The sequence below is a fragment of the Sphaerodactylus townsendi genome, linkage group LG08 (genome assembly GCF_021028975.2).
Source record: "Sphaerodactylus townsendi isolate TG3544 linkage group LG08, MPM_Stown_v2.3, whole genome shotgun sequence".
Classification (NCBI taxonomy): domain Eukaryota; kingdom Metazoa; phylum Chordata; class Lepidosauria; order Squamata; family Sphaerodactylidae; genus Sphaerodactylus; species Sphaerodactylus townsendi.
Genome location: NC_059432.1, coordinates 13,762,436 through 13,778,887, shown reverse-complemented (window position 1 = coordinate 13,778,887; position 16,452 = coordinate 13,762,436). Strand labels below are relative to the sequence as shown.

General features: G+C 45.7%; 1 protein-coding gene across 2 annotated transcripts in view; it reads right to left on the bottom strand.

The window, feature by feature from the left end:
- Positions 1-8,853: 8,853 nt before the first annotated feature.
- LOC125438359 (pro-neuregulin-3, membrane-bound isoform-like) overlaps positions 8,854-16,452 on the bottom strand; it is a 136,795-nt gene continuing 129,196 nt past the window's right edge. The window contains exons 5-6 of one of the 2 annotated variants that reach the window (XM_048506777.1): positions 15,225-15,395; positions 8,854-9,379 (exon numbers count right to left, since the gene is read on the bottom strand). In XM_048506777.1, coding sequence (XP_048362734.1) covers positions 8,875-9,379; positions 15,225-15,395 — 676 coding nt within the window. In that variant the 3' untranslated portion in view covers positions 8,854-8,874. The remainder of the gene's footprint in view (positions 9,380-15,224; positions 15,396-16,452) is intronic. The other variant, XM_048506778.1, reaches the window with a different exon arrangement.

Sequence of the window (16,452 nt, the reverse complement as noted above, 5' to 3'; positions counted from 1 at the left end):
TTTTACATCTGTGCCTTCTGCCATCTGGGATTTGCTGATCTTCCCTCCCTGAAAGAGGGTTTGGAAATGGAATTGTCGGACGCCATTGCAAGTTAATTTTAGTCTTTATACTTAGTCTTTTCTATCGCTGCTTTTAATGGTTTTAGTTATTTTACTTGTATATGATAGGTATTGTGCTGTACACCGCCCAGAGCCCTCCGGGGATGGGGCGGTATAATAAATTGAAACATATAATATATACATCCCCCAGAACAACCTCACTGAACCTCAGTGTGTGAACCCTTCAGTGAAAGGCAAGCTTAGTTATTTCTCAGTACACCACTTTACCTATGGGGCTCATGAACAGGCCACACTACAGAGAGGCAACACCAGTATATTTATTGACAATTCTGATCTGCTCCATCGTCCATATATGTACTGATGTACAGTGGATCCTCAGGTACATTCTTTGGGGAGGGAGGATTGTATTGACTGATACAGGGATGTGGGTATACATTACAGTTATTTTGCAAGTTTCCCTATCAGCAGTCCTGCCTGTCAAATTGCTCTCTTGTTGTAGCAAGTTTCTAAAGCAGTAAAAATCCCCAGAATTGCAAACTGGAAGTAATGTCTTTCAGCATCCTTTCAACCAAACTGGTTTGGGAACATGAGTGAGTTTATTTATAAAGAGGTTAGCATATGCCAGGGCCTACCACTAACAGGGAACATGAAAAAAATAATTCCTGGTGCTTGTGGGATATGTGCGTGTGTATTGATGCACCTTTAGATGATATACAGAGGCATTTAGTAAACAAGACGCTCGTGGAAATAAGGAGCATAAGAACATAAGAACATAAGAACAAGCCAGCTGGATCAGACCAGAGTCCATCTAGTCCAGCTCTCTGCTACTCGCAGTGGTCCACCAGGTGCCTTTGGGAGCTCACATGCAGGAGGTGAAAGCAATGGCCTTCTGCGGCTGTTGCTCCCGAGCACCTGGACTGTTAAGGCATTTGCAATCTCATATCAAAGAGGATCAAGATTGGTAGCCATAAATCGACTTCTCCTCCATAAATCTGTCCAAGCCCCTTTTAAAGCTATCCAGGTGAGTGGCCATCACCACCTCCTGTGGCAGCATATTCCAAACACCAATCACACGTTGCGTGAAGAAGTGTTTCCTTTTATTAGTCCTAATTCTTCCCCCCAGCATTTTCAATGGATGCCCCCTGGTTCCAGTATTGTGAGAAAGAGAGAAAAATTTCTCTCTGTCAACATTTTCTACCCCATGCATAATTTTATAGACTTCAATCCTATCCCCCCTCAGACGTCTCCTCTCCAAACTAAAGAGTCCCAAACGCTGCAGCCTCTCCTCATATGGAAGGTGCTCCAGTCCCTCAATCATCCTCGTTGCCCTTCTCTGCTCTTTTTCTATTTCTTCAATATCCTTTTTGAGATGTGGCGACCAGAACAGAACACAGTACTCCAAGTGCGGTCGCACCACTGCTTTATATAAGGGAAAGTAAAGTAAGTAAAAAGATCACAGACTAGCTTTCAAAAATGAGATGCATGTTTCAATTAGTTCCCCCCACCCCCATTTGAAATGCATAGACTCAACTTTTCTACATTTGGTTGTTGGCAGTGCTGTCAAGAACATGAATAACAGCTAGTGCATATACTCATGTGCAAGGACGTGGATACACAAAGGCCTGTTCACCATCATGAACCTCCTGGCCACATGCAGGACATACTTTACGATCAACACTGTTCTTCAAATGTGATTGAACTTGTGGAGCTGGATCTTATCAGCTTTTCCACTGGTGAAAAAGGGAAGAATGGCTAATTTTGACCGTTGTGGCTATTCTGGAAATTATGGGACCCACATAGGCAAAAGCCACAAAAGCAGTGGTGGGATCCAAAAATTTCAGTAACAGGTTCTCATGGTGGTGGGATTCAAACTGTGGCGTAGCAGCAATGGGGCTGGGCGGGGCACAACGGGGGTGTGGCAGGGCATTCCGGGGGCAGGGCATTCCTGGGGGGGGGCTGTGGCAAGGACGCAGCCGCTGCGCCAGTCCTTGGGCAAAAAACGAATACACGCAGGCGCAGGCTGCCATGCATGCCGGTGCGCCTCCTGCTAGACTGCTTCAAGTTCTGCGCACTACTGCTGAGAGGAGGGGCGTAACTAAGGCAAAAATCACGTGGCAAAATCACCAATTAGTAACCCCCTCTCGGCACACACAAATAATTAGTAACCTACTCTCGGGATCCTGTGAGAACCTGCTGGATCCCACCTCTGCACAAAAGGTAGTGCATGCAGTGAAGATCGGGTTGCCAGACCTCCCACTTATTGCGGCTGTTGCTCACTACCAGGCCAAACCGCAGGAGGAGAAAAATAAAAATCCTGGTACATCACTTTTAGGTACAACTGGGAAGAGGCAATGGGTAGCTCGAGGAATTGCTGGTAATTCTATGGTTTCACTAATATCACCACCCTCCGGGTCCCAGCCTCCTTCCCCCACATCTGGTTGCTAGACTTAGCGTGAGTGAAGATAGGAATGAGTGGGAAAGTTGGTAAGATCCAACCCTTCAAATTTTTACCAGAACAAGTATTGGCTTTGGCAGGTCTTACAACGGAGGCCTGTTGTTGACTTGATGACATTGCTTACCCTGCTGTGGATTCCAGGTCTTCCCATGACTTGAAGTCATAAAGCAGAATTTGACTTCATACTAACTGAGTATCAGTACAGCGACACAACGCATCGTACAGCCCCCACCACACGAATAGCAGACTTCCGTGGAGAAACAAACTCTGCAACAGAATACAGGGCTTTTCAGGGCAATTCACTGAAAACGTTTTGAGGCGAGAAATAAAACATTTCCTCCATGGAGTTCCGCATTGGTTTTACCCCCAAAACATTTTATTTCCAGCCTCAAAATGTTTTAAATGGATCCCATTTTAAAACGATTCTGTGTCTGAAACGTTTTGAAAATGGGCCTGTCCCCACTTACGATTTGCGGCGCGCTACTCCCAGCACGAGTGATGTTTAGCGTGGGAATTCGTGTATTTCCCCACTGCTCCAGCCGTCAGAAAGTGCCGTTTCTTCGAAGCTGTCAGAAATGGCACGCACTGAAGGGATCGTGGAGAGGCGCAGAGTCAGGGCGGCTGCGTTGTCGCCGCCCGAACTCGTGGGGAGCACCGCTGGACCACGCGCTATTTGGGGACAGTAGCGGCGCAGCAAACGGTAAGTGGGGAAAGGCCCAATGTCTTCAGTTACCGTGCAATCTATTGACTACATTTTCCATGCTTCTCTGCTTCTCTGAACTTCCTCTTCGGTGTTACTTTCTGAACTCACTCAGTTCCCGCTCACCTGTTTATTTGCAGCATTTCTCTGCTTGTTCTTTTATTGTGGGAGGGGGGCATCAAGTATATGAGGAGTATAGAATGCAGCATGGAGCTGTGAAGCCTTGAAACATCGATTCAATACATAACTTTAAGAAAAAGGGGGAGGGAATCATGAAATAGTGGCCAGGAATCATTTCAAGGGGATGAGTGCGAACCAGGTCGGGTGGAAACATTTGAAAACATTTTACAAAATCTAATCTGGAGAACATTTTAGGCCATAGTCTGCACCGTCTATATCCAGTGGTGGGATCCAAAAATTTTAGTAACAGGTTCCCATGGTGGTGGGATTCAAACTGTGGCGTAGCACCAATGGGGCTGGGGGGGGCACGACAGGGGCATGGCCAGGCATTCCTGGGCGGGGCTGTGGCAAGGACGCAGCCGCTGCGCCGGTCCTTGGGCGGGAAACTAATGCACACAGGCGCAGGCTGCCACACATGCCGGTGCACCTCCTGCTAGACTGCTTCAAGTTCTGCGCGCTACTGCTGAGAGGAGGGGCGTAACTAAGGCAAAAATCACGTGGCAAAATCACCAATTAGTAACCCCCTCTCGGCCCACACAAATAATTAGTAACCTACTCTTGGGAACCTGTGAGGACCTGCTGGATCCCACCTCTGTCTATATCTCTACTATCTTGATCCCACCTCCTCTCCATAGCCTTGGCTGCGATAGCCTTAGCAAATAAGTACATTAGTCTGTCATACGGTTAATAGTAATGTCTCTCTATTCAAACATGCCGAAAACTGAATAGAACAGTTAACATATAACAGTCACACATCCTTTGCTGGGTACAGAGAACATTGCTAGCACAAATGGAAGATTTCCCACTATTTCAGATCTTCATCTCTCCAATCAATCAAAAAACCCACATTTCAATTGCCCATTGATACATGGCTCTTCTGTTCTTCCTCTTTTTGTGTGCATGTTTTGAGGATGACATTATGGTATACAGAAGGCATTGCCTCAATTAGCAAACTCTTTCTCAAACAACAATTCTGCAGTGTATTTCCAAGAGACTCAAAGGTTGATTGGAAGGGGGAGGCTGCTTTGTTTCTTTCTCCCTGATAAAGGGCTCCCTCTTTTCTTCAAGACTTCTGGGTAGCATCTGGGAGGCAGTTGTACCTAACATTACAGGCACTACTAACTTCAAGACAGCCAGTCTTGCTGATTCTAGGGGCGTTCAGATCACGGTTTGCCCTCAAATGCCACTGTGCCAAAGACACATAGGGGCTTTCCGCACTACAAAAGGGAGCTAAGGTCGACTCGGTTCCCTTCAGTGGGGGGCCATTCCAGGCTGTCCGCACAGCAACTTACGCCAGCTATATCTACCTGGAACTTCCGAGCCTGAAAGGTGGGCGGGATCATCTTGGTGCCTGTTTCGCTCCTCAATCATGATTGGAGCTTGTGTTACCATGGGAAATGGGAGCGTTCTTTTTTTTTTTTACAGTTTACAGTTACATGCCCGCCACGACTCTCGCATTCTGCGCATGCCACAAAAGCGGCTCCTGATTGGTTGAACGGATGAGGTGTTGTTTCGATGCATCCGCACTTCGAAGCTTCAAAGCGGTATCGACCTTGTTCCAGCAGAAAGGTGCAGTTCATAACTGTGACAGGAATGTTGCAGTTCTGAGGGGGGGGGACCTGAGACAAAACAACGTTGAGCTCAGTTGCAGTGTGGATACACTGAGGTGAACCTAGATAGAAACCAGTACAACTCTGTCAGTGCGGAAAGCCCCATAGTGATGATTACAGCCATAGAAAATTGTGTAAACAAGACAATTTCCGTCAACTTCAGAAAAATAAAAATAAAGGACCTCTGTGTGCACTAATTCTTCAATAATCACCAGTTCCTGGGTGAGAGGGAATTGAAATAATTTCAAACCCCCCAGATGTTTTCAACATCTTTTCCCACTTCCTTTGACAGAAGCTAAAATATTGCTTTCTTTGATTCAGTGGGGGCAAGGCTGTGTTCTTTTGGAACATAAGCTTTTGTAACAATTTAGGAAACACAGTAATACAATCAAGTTTGAACTATTTCCTAGCTGTAGCTCAGGGCCTTCATGTATTTCATTCAAACTGTGCATGTGTTTTAGAGGGGAAACTATCTGCCGTCAAAGAGGGGAGGTTGTTTGGTCTTATTTAAAATACTGCAGGTATTTTTGTTTTGTTTTTTTGCACAAATGGTTTAAGCAGAGGACGCCATTCCTTTAAAAAATAAAAAAGGTACTAATACGGATGTGGTTACTGAACACAAGTTCTTTATTCTGATGCCATATTGTGGTTTGTGGTTAAATAAAAACAATACAAAAAAAAGAAATTTCAAGTGCTTAGGAAAACCCCAATTGGCAAGTGTTCTTTCTTGTTCTACGGAAATGATTCGCTGAAGGACCTGATTCTCTGCCTGCCAAGAAGGCTGTTAAAACCAATTCACGTTATTCTAAAACCACGATGGCAAAGTGGATTGTACAATGGGTAAGCAGCTGATGAATCCATCCGAGTTCAGAGATCTACATATACTTGCAAGTGTCGTATTCAACATATGAACATATACCGAACCAGACCGTCGATCCATCAAGGTCAGTGTTGTCTACTAAGGTTGGCAGCTGCTCTCTAGGTTTTCTGGGAGATGTCTTTCACACCACCTACGACCTCATCCTATAAACTGGAGATACTGGCGGTTGAACCTGAAACCACTAAGCCACACCCCCTCCCATCCCAGCTGAGAAGGCCAAAAGCCTGAAGAGAGCTCTGGACGACACCACTTTTGGGTGGGGAGCAGGGGACAGAACCACTTGGCTCACTCATTTCTCTGCACTTCTTTCTACAATGAGATGTTCGACTTGTGTTCTTATGGAGAAACAAGGAAATCAGGAAGGGTCAAGATGTTTGCGTCTGTTGTTTTCAGCCATCCACAACTGCTCTACCTGGCGTCTGAAAGTTTGTACTGACAACCTCCTCAGCTCAGCAGTCACACAAATCAAGATACCCTGGAGCGTACACAAGAGTTCAGATATGCACATGTAGGCAGAAGCCACTCCGTTCTCTTTGATGATGGGGAGTAGCCCAAATGGAGAATGGGGAGATTAACAAAGGCAATTAGAGCACACACCCCTGTCCCCCTCCCCCCCCCAAAAGGGTCAAAGGATGTTTGGATCATGTTCAATGAAAATCTTTCATTTGGTGGCAGATTAGACTGAAAGTGAACGGGAATTATCGAAATGGAAATAAATTAAAGAGATAAAAGCGCAACTGTATACTTAAGACAGAATCACACCGGATTCTCTCACACTGGAGAGAATTAATCAAATGAAAGCATGCACATTACTCAAGAAGTCCTTTGGAGTTCACAATGACTTTCCAAAATAACATGTTGACAATGCTCCAGATTCCATGGCAAAAGAACACACGTTTAAGGGAATTTTGCCGAATTTTTTCTTAAAAAACAAACAAAACCTCATCACATATACAAGTATTCTTCATTTGTGCCACGGGTTACCTTCCTCTCAGTATCTGAGAGTCGATCAATCCACTTCCAAATTAAGAGATGAAGGAGACTTATATTCTGTGTTATAGGCCAAATCAAATTAGAGGACATTCCTAGATTTACACATCAGTTGAATAAAATTGGCTGGTGATCTCGATGCTACCTGTGCTGAATGATATCCATACTTGTTGCCATGCTAGAATTCAAAATTCATGAAGATTTGCATTAGGGCTATGCCAACCTATATGACAAAATAGTGCTAACTTTTATCAACATGCTTTGGGCTGTCCTTGAAATTCCATGGATTGCAAACTTTGAAATCCTTGTCCTAAAGACTCCCCCAGCCTACTGAGTCCTCCAAAACCCAAGGGGTTTTGGGTTTCTTCTGTGAAAAAAACCTCAGGGCAACTTCAAACTTCTCACAATATTTCAGTGACAGCTCTTTTGACTCAGTTAACAAAAGCCCTATAATTTTGTTATTATATGTTATCATTTTGGTGCCCAAACTGTATGGGAAGATTGTGTTACTGGTAATAATCCTGATGTATATGCTTACCATTTTGTGTGTCTGGGGCAGCATGTCTATTTTTCAACTTCAGTATACAGGATCAGAGGCCTAGATTTGTTGTCTGCTTTCTTATGTACCTAACCTGGAAAATACATGCTTTGCCCTTTTGTTTCCCCTCTTCTACACATGTAGCCTGCTGGGTGACCTTGGGCTAGTCTCAGCTCTTTCCGAACTCTCTCAGTCCCACCTCACAAGGTGTCTGTGGTGGGGAACGGAAAGGAGTTCGTAAGCTCCTTTGAGTCTCCTCACAGGAGAGAAAGGTGGGGTCTAAATCCAAGCTCTTCTTCACATAAAATGGCGACTAAATGCAAAGGGAGGACTAAAGGGAGGGAGAAAATTTCCCCTCACGAGCACTTTGAATGTCAGAACCGTGACAATCGAAAAGGGTTAATGGATGTGGAGATCTAGACAAGGGTTCTGCCATGTTGAGCCCTGACACCTCTCTGGTGCCCGCCAAGTATTTTAGAAAGAGGGCTTTTGACAAACAGAGCTTCTGTTGGCCAATGAAGACTTGATTGGCTGCAGCAGGTTCCTCTCTTTCTTTTTGGGCAGTAGTTGCCCCCTCAACACAAGAATCACCTTAAACAATATCTTCCTTTAGAAAGGTGTCCTGTTCCAGAGCTCACACCTGAAATGCTGGCAAGGGATGATGGGAACTGTAGTCCACAACATCTGGAGGGCCGTGAGTTTGACACCTGTGTATTAGAGTAATGTAGAACATCCCTCTCTGACATTTTTGTGGTTGGTTCTCCCTTTCATGGCAGCCATTTTCTGGTTACCCCTGCCACCCTGTTTCACAATTCCAAAAGAGCCCACAGACACACAAAGGTTTTGGCTGCTGATCTCGACTTTTAAAGAGAAACTTTGCACGTCTGGTCGAAAAGTGCAGATAATCTTTGCCGCTGGGCACAAGAGCAGGAAAATGCCAACCCCCCATTGTAAAGAACAGTTCTGCCTTAGTTAGAACTACGGTCTCATCAATTTCCATGGTGCTTGGGAAGGCGTCCTTCCCCACAGATAGTGTTGAGTCGCGCTGCTGCTGAAATTCATAAATCTAGGGAAGGTGCCAGGCGAAATCTTTGAATGTTCAAACAGGACATTTGTAAAACGGATTGTGGAACTGGACATATATGCCTGGAGGAAGCAACGGAAAGGGCGTGAGGAGGAGAAAGAAAGAAAGAAAAAGATTCCCGAACTTCTGCTTAAGTATCATCCCTCTTGGTGCTTCTCTTTCCCTTTAAAAAAATATTTTGTTTAAAAAACACTGATATGAGGGCGGTCGACTATTTGGTTTCTTCTAAGTAGATGCTCTTAAATTAATGCATATAAATAATTTGTATTTAATTTCCTCTCTTTCCTGTTTTAGCAAAGCTTCAAATGCACAGATCCGTACATTCCCCCCCTGCCCCCCCCCACCCCCTGCCCCTCGCCCCCCACCCCAGGACAAAGTCACTTAATCGACGCTGAGTCTCTTTGCGGTTCGCTTTTTAAGACAAACTGTGTCTCTCGCTCCAATTTCGCCACAGGACTCATAGGCAGAAAAGCTGTGTTTTCACTGGTATTGTTCTTGGTGTCGGCACTCGCCAGTTCAAAGTCTTCCGACCTCCTTGGGTCGGTCAGGATCCGGATCTGCTCCTGGACAGTTTCTAATAATATTTTAACTTCTTGTTGTTCTGCAATAAGACAACTTCGGGCCGGGGCACTCATGTGGACAAGGTCAGTGGAATAGGAGTTTTTGCACCACGTGAGGCCTGCTGCCTCGGAACTGTTTTGTGTCTGCATGCAGGCTTCGTCCAAGCCCACCGAGGGGATGATGGGAACGGAACTGGCTCTTGGAGACGGGTAGCCAACCGGGTCCTGTTGGGCCACGCTCTCCAAATAAGAGCTGGTTTCTCTCGAAGGCAGTTGCATATTTAGTGAAGCGTTCTGTGGTGTTTTGAAATCAGTAGATAACCTAGGAGGGAGGAAAACAGACAATCAGTTAGCTTTCCCGGGAGATGTGTTGAAACAAAAGGGTAGAAGGCTGTTGAGAAAATGAGTGGTGAGACAACTGGTGTGGATTGTCCTGCCTGCCGTTTTTATTGAACTTCTTTTGACTTTCTCCCAAACTATTCAGCTGTTTCAGCTCCAAAATGGCTTCAAAATTTCCTTAGGGTCTGCAACCTGTGGCTCTCCAGATGTTCATGGACTACAATTCTCATCAGCCCCTGCCAGCATGGCCAATTGGCCATGCTGGCAGGGGCTGGTGGGAATTGAAGTCCTTGAACATCTGGAGAGCCACAGGTTGCAGACCCCTGCTAGGTGATAATTGTCTGGATGACCAGGAACCTGAAGGGGATGTCTCTGCTTACAGGGTATTTTTCCTTCAAGTTTTTTGTTTTTGAGGCATTTTTCTGTCTCAAAGGTTGACTGTTTTTTTTATCATGATTACATGTTTTTGGTTTCAGTGTTATATTCACTGCATTCTTACTGAACCACCAATGTAACTTCCCATCCGCCCCCATGCATCCAAAGCGTTGCGTATATGCCCCTTGCCTGATGGGAAATGTAAACTTTAGAATGCTTGAGATTATGAGGGAGGGTGAGAAGAAGAAGCAAGCCTTTATTGGCATAGACAGCAGTACAACAATAATAAAAAACAGATTAAAAAGCATATACAATACAAAATACATGTTAGGTCGAAGGAAATCTACTGGCGTTTAGTAATTTCCAGGAGAAAGTCTGCCACTATCATACAGAGAGAAGGATCAAAGTTGTCCAAGTAGTGTAATCTAATTAACTCAGGGAGATCGGGTAAATGTAAAGGAGTAAGATTCACATACTTGGATCTGATTTCCTTGAATCTGAGACAGTGTAGTAATTGGTGGGCCAGAGATTCATTACATGGGAACAATCTTTTAGCCTTTTCTTGCTTATTAAATCTGCCATATAACAAGGCAGAAGGCATAACGTTAAACCTGGCGAGCATTATGGCTCTCCTTTGAACAGGGTTTATTGAGCAATACAGGTAGTGTGGGGAGGGTGAGAAGACGTTTCTTCTCTTATCCATCGGTTAACTGGGGATGGGAGAGAACAAGGGGTGAAAAGCGCAAAAATGAACGATATCCATCCATTTGCTTGTTTTCTTCCCAGTTTATTTTACTTTTTTTTAAAAAAAAATATTCCCTGCTCCCTTTCCACCCAGATAGAGTCCCTGAAGCAGCAAACATCAAACATTAAGACATTAGGAAAGTTAAAACCACATGGAGAAATAAAGTAGATAAATCGTACCACATATGAACAGAAAACACCAAAAAACTGCAAGTCTGTAGTCTATAGCTCTCTCTCTCTACAGAGAGAGTCTACGGAGTCTACAGAGAGAGAGAGAGAGAGAGAGAGAGAGAGAGAGAGAGAGAGAGAGAGAGAGAGAGAGAGAGAGAGAGCTATAGACTACAGTGACACCACTTCTCCAACTTGTCCTCATTGGCTGGCTGCGTACAAGACAGGGAAAAACCCAACCATCGGCGAAGCTCCCAGGGGGCGGGGGGGGCGCGACGCGCCGGGGGCATGAATTTGGGTCACGTGGGGGGCACAAAATCCCCTGGCCCCTCCCCCTTTCCCCCGCCCTCCCGTGGCATCCCCACACACACTTACTTTAGAGAACCGAGCAGGCTGGAGAACAGGCCTTCCTGTTCTGGTGGGAACTACATTTCCCAACGTCTCCTGGGAAATGTAGTTCCCACCAGAAGAGGAAGGCCTGTTCTCCAGCCTGCTCAGTTTTCTAAAGTAAATGTAGGGGGGGGGGCGCATGATTCCCCCCCACAGCGGCCCCCCTACGGCGCCCCCTTACACTTAAAACCCTTTGGAGGGCACCAAGAAAAGACTCAGCGGGCACCACAAGGCCTGCACCAATTAAAGTGGGATTCCCAATAGCAACCATGACACTAACTGAAAGGCGGAATGAATGAAGCACCAGGATATACTTCCGCTTGACTTTCTGGAAGTCATTATTAGACCAGGAACCTGACTGTCAGAATCCACACAAATTTGAACCACTGTATTGTAGTCCAACTTCCTAATTAGAAATGGAAGATGTAGTGCAGTGGTTAAGAGCAGGTGGATTCTAATCTGGAGAACCAAGTTTGATTCCCCACTCCTCCACCTGAGTGGTGGAGGCTTATCTGGTGAACCAGGTGTTTCTGCCCTCCTACATTCCTGCTGGGTCATCTTGGGCTAGTTACAGTTCTTCAGAATTCTCTCAGCCCCACCTGTCTCACAAGGTGTCAGTTGTGGTAAAAGAGGAAGGTAAAGGAGCTTGTCAGCCACCTTGAGTCTCCTTACAGGATAGAAAGGTGGGGTATAAATCCAAACCCTTTTTCTTCTTCTTCTTAATTTCTGCCAACAATAGTCACCAGTAACACAACGGGGAAGGTGAAAGAGAAATGGTTTCCAACCTTTATGTCTTTATGGATAAGGACATTTAAGGATAAGAAAGTGAGACATGAAAAATATTGCTTGACCTTTCCAGAAATTAGTGTGCTAATCTAACATGTAGCAACTCGATTCTCTATGTTCTCTTGTATCCATGGGGCATTCAGTTTTCTTCCTGTGGATATCAGTTTTGGGAAACAGCTGGTCTTGTGTATCCAAAGCCAGTATGGATCAACCTAACTATGCCTGCAAGATTCACTCAGATGCTAGTTTTAGCCTAGCCACAAACTTCATCACCTGCTACTTGCAATATATATTCACTCCACTGGTTTTATTTCTGCATTAAATGGCACTTGCAGATCTATTTGGGGGGATGCAGGCTGAACATGCATTTTTTAACAAAAATAAGTCAACCTAGAAATGTGCAGAACCCATCTGAAACCATTCATTGGCTATATGAAAATCCATCAGGCTTCCCTCAAAACCCCAGATATATTTTACTTGAGGGTAAACTCCAGAATTAGCTCAGAATTTGTGCAGGCTATGAACTGTGACCAGATGCGTAGCGTCAATGGGGACATCCGGGGCGGCTTGTCCCAGGCTCCGCCATTGTTGTCACGTGTCAGGGGTGAGCGTGGGGGTGGGCGTGCGGGCAGCTCATGCCCCGGGTGCAGTTCCCCCTCCCTTCATCACTGACTGTGGCATACTGTCACAAGAGTATTGCAAATGCCTTAGCAGACCAGGTGATCGGGAGCAACAGCCGCAGAAGGCCATTGCTTTCACATCCTGCATGTGAGCTCCCAATGGCACCTGGTGGGCCACTGCGAGTAGCAGAGAGCTGGACTAGATGGACTCTGGTCTGATCCAGCTGGCTTGTTCTTATGTTCTTAAGAGTTTGAAATGTAACAAGGGAAAAAATGGACCTATAATGGACCCAATGGACCCAATGGACCCAAAGCTACAGTTTTCCCTCTGAAATATACCCCATCCCATTTTCCATTCCAATTTTTCTGGGCAGCTTCAGAGCTTTTCTACTAGTATGAAATAATAATATCAGCCACTAGAGAAAGGCAACAATGGCACAATGTGACAATCAGGCACAGCAGCTTTTTAAAGCTTTTGAGATGTATCTGTGATTTTCCACGGTCCCTCAGTTTTGTTTGGTAAAACTTGCTGTGGGTGAAATGATGTGTCATGTACTCCATGCATGCTGGACCATACATGTTGAAAATTGAAGTTGTACATTCGCAAGAATTCTGCAGTTGGCAATAATCATCCCCCCCTGTGCAGTGGTGGGATCCAAAATTTTTAGTAACAGGTTCCCATGGTGGTGGGATTCAAACTGTGGCGTAGCGCCAATGGGGATGGGTGGGGCACGACAGGGGTGTGGCCGGGAATTCCGGGGGCAGGGCATTCCTGGGCAGGGCTGTGGCAAGGAGGCAGCCGCTGCACCGGTCCTTGGGTGGGAAACGAATGCACGCAGGCGCAGGCTGCCACGCACACCGGTGCACCTCCTGCTAGACTGCTTCAAGTTCTGCGTGCTACTGCTGAGAGGAGGGGCGTAACTAAGGCAGAAATCACGTGGCAAAATCACCAATCAGTAACCCCCTCTCGGCACACACAAATAATTAGTAACCTACTCTCGGGAACCTGTAAGAACCTGCTGGATCCCACCTCTGCCCCTGTGTTGGACCCTGACTCTCTCTTTCACAGGTACAACTTTAAATTTCAGCTAACTCAATTGCCAAATGTTAAGACAGGGTCCCAGTTTAGCTGCAACCCTTCTTAAATTGATGTTGAATCAGAGTTGTTTAATAATCTTTGACTAGTCCCAGGGAGATCCAGGTTCAAAGGCTTTTAAATGATTACACTCAATTCCCCCCCCCCAACATATTTGTTGTGATTTGGAGCTTCTCACATCCTTGTTTTCAAACTTCAGCTAACCTTGATATCTGTTTTAATACAGAACTTCTTTGTGTGTGTGATTTTATTTTAGCAATTATCCCCTTCTCTTCCATTTTCAGACATTTGCATTCATCATTGTGTGCTGTGGAAGACACTGATACAAATTTCAAAGGAGTTTCTCTCATGCAAATAGCTTGTGAAAAAACACAGGGGTGTAAATTATATGGATATGCATTTGGAAAAGGCTGACTCTAATGGTATAAAATAATATAGTGAAAGGAGCTCTTCGGGGCATACGAACGTTTTAATTTAGCACATCTGTTAGGGTTTCAAAACATTCCCTGTAATTTATTTGAAAAGACTGTGGGCCCAATCCAAAATTAGCCCAGATGCAGCCAGAACAATACGTATGAAGACCATTTGAAAAATGGGTAATCACACTTATCAATTGAACTAGGAAACTAAAACCCCTTCCACACATACAGAATAATGCACTTCCAATCCACTTTCAATGCAGCTGGGTTTTGCTGTGCGGAATATTGATGTATTGATTGATTGATTGATTGATTGATTGAGTGAGTGATTGAGTGATTGAGTGATTGAGTGATTGAGTGATTGAGTGATTGAGTGATTGGTTAGGTTTATATACCGCCCTCCCCCGGAGGGCTCAGGGCGGTGAACAACATATAGAATAGAGCACATATGTCAGACTAAAATCCGTTAAATATCAATTAATATAGGCTCTAATAAAATAAACCCCACCCCATTAAAATGCAGCATTATTAAGATCAACATAAAAGATGGCACTTACTATCAATTCCCTTAAAAACCAGAGGGAAGGGGTGGCAGGATCGACTTGATATTATAAGGAGGGAGGGCCCATCAGCGGCTAGTCTCCCCAAAGGCAAAATCTACTTGCAAACAATTGTGAAAGTGCATTGAAAGGGCATTATTCTGCATGTGAGAAGGGGGCCTAAATCTAGTTCTTCTCCATTGCTGACCTATGTTATTGCAGATATGTGAATAAGGTGCCATGCATGATGGATCCAGCTGTTTGGGGGTGGATTCCAGCATCACAGCGGCTGCCTGGGGGGGGGGGGCGCTAATCTCAGATTTTGCACCGGGCTCCATTTTCCCTCAATGCCTCTGCCCAGAGGGGAGGGCAGAAGGAACTGCCAGCTGCCGGCTGGGAGCCCAGCTGGTAGTGGGCAGGGGAGGGCAGGGCGGGGGAGTCTGCCATCCCCGGCCTTGGAGAGCTGCTTTTATAAGTGCTAGGCCAGGGGCGGGGCTTGGGGAGGCATGGCCATGCCCTGGGGGGGCCACCCCCGAACCCCCCCCATAAAAAATCTATACCTACGTCCCTGCTGTGAAAGAGATTAAAGAGTTATTAGCAGGAGCCATAAAGCACTTAGCCAGCTATAAAGCACTTAAGCAAAAGGTGGTTGTTCAGGATTCTGACACGTTGGTTGCAAGTTTTCACCTACCCTTGACAAGGTACCATGTCCTGATCTGTAATTCTAGACTCTTCTAGCTGTTGGTATGCTGGTCCCATAATTCCATTGAACCTGCCCCGAGGTAAGGGAGGAGTCCTCCGAAAGGCATTCCTGTGGAGCATCCGGGTTCGCTGACCTGGGCTGCAGCATGAAGAGAGACTTCTGGGAAAAAGAACACAATGGGCATGAAATCCTTGAAGAAAGGACAACTACGAATAAGTTTTCTGACTGTTTATAATGCAAATTCCATCTCTCTTGGGAATTAAAAGTGTCACTGTTCACAACCAGCTTTTGTTTGTTCACTGTTTCATTTTTTCTGGTCACAGGTCAATCCTTATTATGGTCATCAACCAGCAATCTATATATATAACAATCTATCAGTGCGTTTTTCTGCTGACAGGTAATCTCTCAAACTACTGGACCGATTGCTTTGAAATTTTGACACAATGTCGCATTCGCGTGCGGCCCGGTTTCCATACTGTTTTCACACCTCCTGTTGTGTACATGTCACAACTGTGCCTGTTATTGTGTACATGCCACACCTGTGACAGTTGGAACCACAATTCTGTTCCGCAACAGTGCCATCTGCTGGCTGTCAAAGCAACACCCTCTGATACAAGGGAATCCACCATGCCTTCCTTGAAAAACCGCTGCCATCTGGAGTGAAAGGCATGGGTCCCGCCATCTGGACTTGGCCCACCCACCCTAGTGGAGGAAGGGGAAGGTGAGGGAGGGTACACGAAAACCCTCTGAAATTTGAAAACTCTCTGAAATTTGAACACAACGTAGCTCATGCCTCCCAGCGTGTTTTCAGCTAGGTAATTGGCCTGCAAGGGAAGGGAGTGAAAGAGACAGGGTCCGCCACCTGGACATGGCCCACCCACCCTAACAGAGGAAGGGGAACATTAGGGAGGGACGGGGTGGGGTGCCATGCAAGGGAATGGGAGAGAGGGAGGGGAGTGAGGGGCCCCTTGCCCCTCCCGTCCCTTGCAAGCATGGTGCAATGACACATGTTCGAACCGTTCGCTTCCCCTTTTCTTTCTTTTCCACTTCACCAGACTTAGCCACAGCAATGCGTGGCCGGGCCCGCTAGTTCATACATATAAAACTTAGTGGTTAGTTCACACATACATGTACACACATGGTCAATACATGCATTCACACAACAAGGTGATCTCACGTATCAGGAGAATTGTAGGTAGCATGTCCTCCCATTATG